This window comes from Austrofundulus limnaeus, unplaced genomic scaffold (genome assembly GCF_001266775.1).
Source record: "Austrofundulus limnaeus strain Quisiro unplaced genomic scaffold, Austrofundulus_limnaeus-1.0 Scaffold450, whole genome shotgun sequence".
Taxonomy (NCBI): domain Eukaryota; kingdom Metazoa; phylum Chordata; class Actinopteri; order Cyprinodontiformes; family Rivulidae; genus Austrofundulus; species Austrofundulus limnaeus.
This window is the reverse complement of record NW_013952852.1, coordinates 178,569-181,826: the sequence shown is the minus strand read 5'-3', so window position 1 is coordinate 181,826 and position 3,258 is coordinate 178,569. Positions and strand designations below refer to the sequence as shown.

Here is a 3,258-nt window from a genome sequence, read left to right as displayed (position 1 = left end):
TCATATAGTTGCATTTAAAAATGTACATTTACTGTATGCTGCTTAATAAAACTGATAAATTTGGAAGTGAAAAAAGGACTGAAATGGAAATTTTTCAGTTTCAAATCTCTTTTTTTAGTTTCAAAAACTTTTTTTAAACAAAACTTATGACCCAAATTTAGCTCCATACAGRAGTAGCTGATCATCCTCCTGATTGTCCAGGTTTTTCTCCACACGATGATCTTAGTCTAAAAGGCAGAGGGCGACGTGCGAACACACATGTGCGTTCCTTGAAGTTAATCTTGGCCTCTAAGTGTTGGAATGTGAACGGGAACAGACAGAAACACACAATATTTCATCTTGTTCGAACTCTATTTATCAGCTTTCTTCAGCGCAGAACTAAACTGCACCACAGTGTGTGTTGTGTTGGGACTGACAGTGTGTGTTGTGACTGACAGTGTGTGTTGTGACTGACAGTGTGTGTTGTGTTGTGTTGTGTCGTCGCTGCTCCCCAGGCTGCGACAACGTGGTGATCCTGTGGAACGTGGCCCGGGGGGAGGCGGTGGTGAGGATGGACAGCGTGCACACAGACCTCATCTACAGCGCCTGCTGGAACCGGGACGGCTCCAGGATCCTCACCTCCTGCAAAGACAAGACCCTGCGGGTGCTGGACCCGCGCAAGGGCACCGTCCTGTTTGTGAGTGTGTCCCGCTCGGATCGCGCATCTCTTGTCGCTCTCACCGTTTTAGTCATCGGTTTGTTTTTCTACGTCTCGACCCGCAGGAGAAGGAGAAACCTCACGAGGGCTCCAGGCCGGTCCGGGCCGTGTTCGTGTCCGACGGGAAGATCCTGAGCACCGGCTTCAGCCGTATGAGCGAGAGGCAGGTGGCGCTGTGGGATCCTGTGAGTGCCGCGCCTCCGACCGTCGTTACACAACCTACACACCATCAAACATAACAACATTTCCTCACTCCTGAAGCACGAACAAAACAAGCTGCTTCACTGTAAAATGATGCAAGCTTAAAGCAATAAAAGTATTTGTTATCAAGGAGGAACCTAATGTTACAACAGCAGCCTTTCCCAACACCAGGGTGTTTGCTGTGAAACAAACCACACGTGTCTGACAAACCTTTTTGTTCTTTAGATTTACCTGAAGCTTTACCTGTCTTTGTTACTCAGGACAACTTCTCGGAGCCTCTGACCCTGCAGGAGCTGGACACCAGCAGCGGCGTCCTCCTGCCGTTCTTCGACCCCGACACCGGCGTCYTCTACCTCTGTGGCAAGGTTAGGCTCAGAACCGACCCGCAGTTCTGAACCAGYCTCTRGTATGGAATCAATGTTGTGCCAGCAGGAACTGAATTTGAGTTGTTCAGATTGAATCTGAATGTGCAGAATTTGAAATTAACTGCATTGGTTTGAAAATGGATTTTACTAAATTTAAACTGAATTTAAGGTTTTGTATTTGAATTAATTTGCTTTGAAACTGTATTTTGGTTCAGTTCCATAATTCAGATTTTTGTGTCACATCCTGGTCCTTGAGAAAGCCAGGCAGAGTAATCAAACACAGATCCACAGATTTATGTTTCACTTGGTGAAGTTTCCCTTCTGGATGTAACAGAGTTGATGCAATCCACTGTAAAAGTGACAAAAACAGACAAAGTTATTTTATTGCAGTGATTAATTTGACCTATATGTAGAAAATGTTACATTTACATCATGGATCAGTCAGCAGCATCTGATCAATATGTGATCCATGATGTAAATGTAACATTTTCTACATATAGGTCAAATTAATCACTGCAATAAAATAACTTTGTTTTTGTCACTTTTACAGTGGATTGCATCAACTCTGTTACATACAGAAGGGAAACTTCACCAAGTGAAACATAAATCTGTGGATCTGTGTTTGATTACTCTGCCTGGCTTTCTCAAGGACCAGGATGTGACACAAAAATCTGAATTATGGAACTGAACCAAAARACAGTTTCAAAACAAATTAATTCAAATTCAAAACTTTAAATTCAGTTTCAGTTTAGTGAATTTTATTTTCAAWCCAATYCARTCAYTTTCAAATTATGRACATTCAGATTRAATKTGAGCAATTCAAWTTCACTTCCTGTTGGCAGAAAATTGATCCCAAAGTCTCGCTGTCTAACAATCTGTACCGTCCTCGCAGGGAGACAGCAGCATCCGTTACTTTGAGGTGACGGACGAGGCGCCGTACGTCCACTACCTGTCCATGTTCAGCAGCAAGGAGAGCCAGAAGGGCATGGGCTACATGCCCAAACGGGGCCTGGAGGTCAACAAATGTGAAATCGCCAGGTGCTGGATCAGTTTTTCTTCTTCCCGTCGTTAGTCTGGACTTTTCTTTGAGCCCGTTTCTTTCTTTTTCTCAGGTTCTACAAACTCCACGAGAGGAAATGTGAGCCCATAGTGATGACGGTGCCCCGCAAGGTGAGATTCACGGAAACCTTCTTTTCTGAGTCCAGACGTCCTCACCTGACTCTGTCCTGCCCCGGTCCGAGCAGTCGGACCTGTTCCAGGAGGACCTGTACCCCGACACCATCGGGCCCGAGCCCTCGGTGGAGGCCGACGAGTGGTTCAACGGGAAGGAAGCTCCGCCCATCCTGATTTCTCTAAAAGACGGCTTCACAGCCACCACCAAGGCCAAGGAGTTCAAAGTTCACAAGAGTCTTCTGAAGACCACAGGTGCTGCTGCCGGGAGTCCAACGGGAGGTGGAGAGGTGAGACTGTCCAACCCTCCTGCTGCCCTAGGCTCAAATAACCCAGAACTACAACAAAAACTACGTCTCCTAAGATAAAAAGTGATATCTTAGTTAATTTTKGATTCATACTTTCTTGATTTCAGCGCTTTTTTCTGTCATAAAATGAGGTCATAATAAATTATCTGCGTCTCTCTCCGTCCTCCAGGACGTCCAGTCTTTGAAGAAAGAGGTGAAGCACCTGAAAGCAGCGTTAGAAGATCTGACCAAGCGTGTGAGAGAGCTGGAGAGCAAGCATTAAAGGGTAAACAAATAAACAACAACAAAACCAGGAGCAGTGGAGACAAAAACCAACAGACAAATAAAAAAAATAAAAAATCAAACTGCTGTAAACTTTTGAACAAAAAGGGTGACGTGTTACCAAAATGTCTTGAATTTGTTTTGATGCTTGAAATTTTAAATTTCTTATTTTAATATATGAATTTTATTTGAAATAAAGTCTTCAGTATTTTCAGTGGTTTTTTTTTCTTTATTGCGAAACTAAAATACACGAAAC

General features: G+C 43.9%; 1 protein-coding gene across 1 annotated transcript in view; it reads left to right on the top strand.

Annotated features, from left to right (window-relative positions):
• Positions 1-3,216, top strand: part of coro1a (coronin, actin binding protein, 1A) — a gene marked incomplete at its 5' end in the record, with an annotated part of 8,584 nt that extends 5,368 nt beyond the window's left edge. The window contains 7 exon segments of the mRNA XM_014024987.1: positions 495-676; positions 763-882; positions 1,159-1,263; positions 2,156-2,301; positions 2,376-2,433; positions 2,508-2,723; positions 2,911-3,216. Coding sequence (XP_013880441.1) covers positions 495-676; positions 763-882; positions 1,159-1,263; positions 2,156-2,301; positions 2,376-2,433; positions 2,508-2,723; positions 2,911-3,003 — 920 coding nt within the window. The 3' untranslated portion in view covers positions 3,004-3,216.
• Positions 3,217-3,258: the final 42 nt, after the last annotated feature.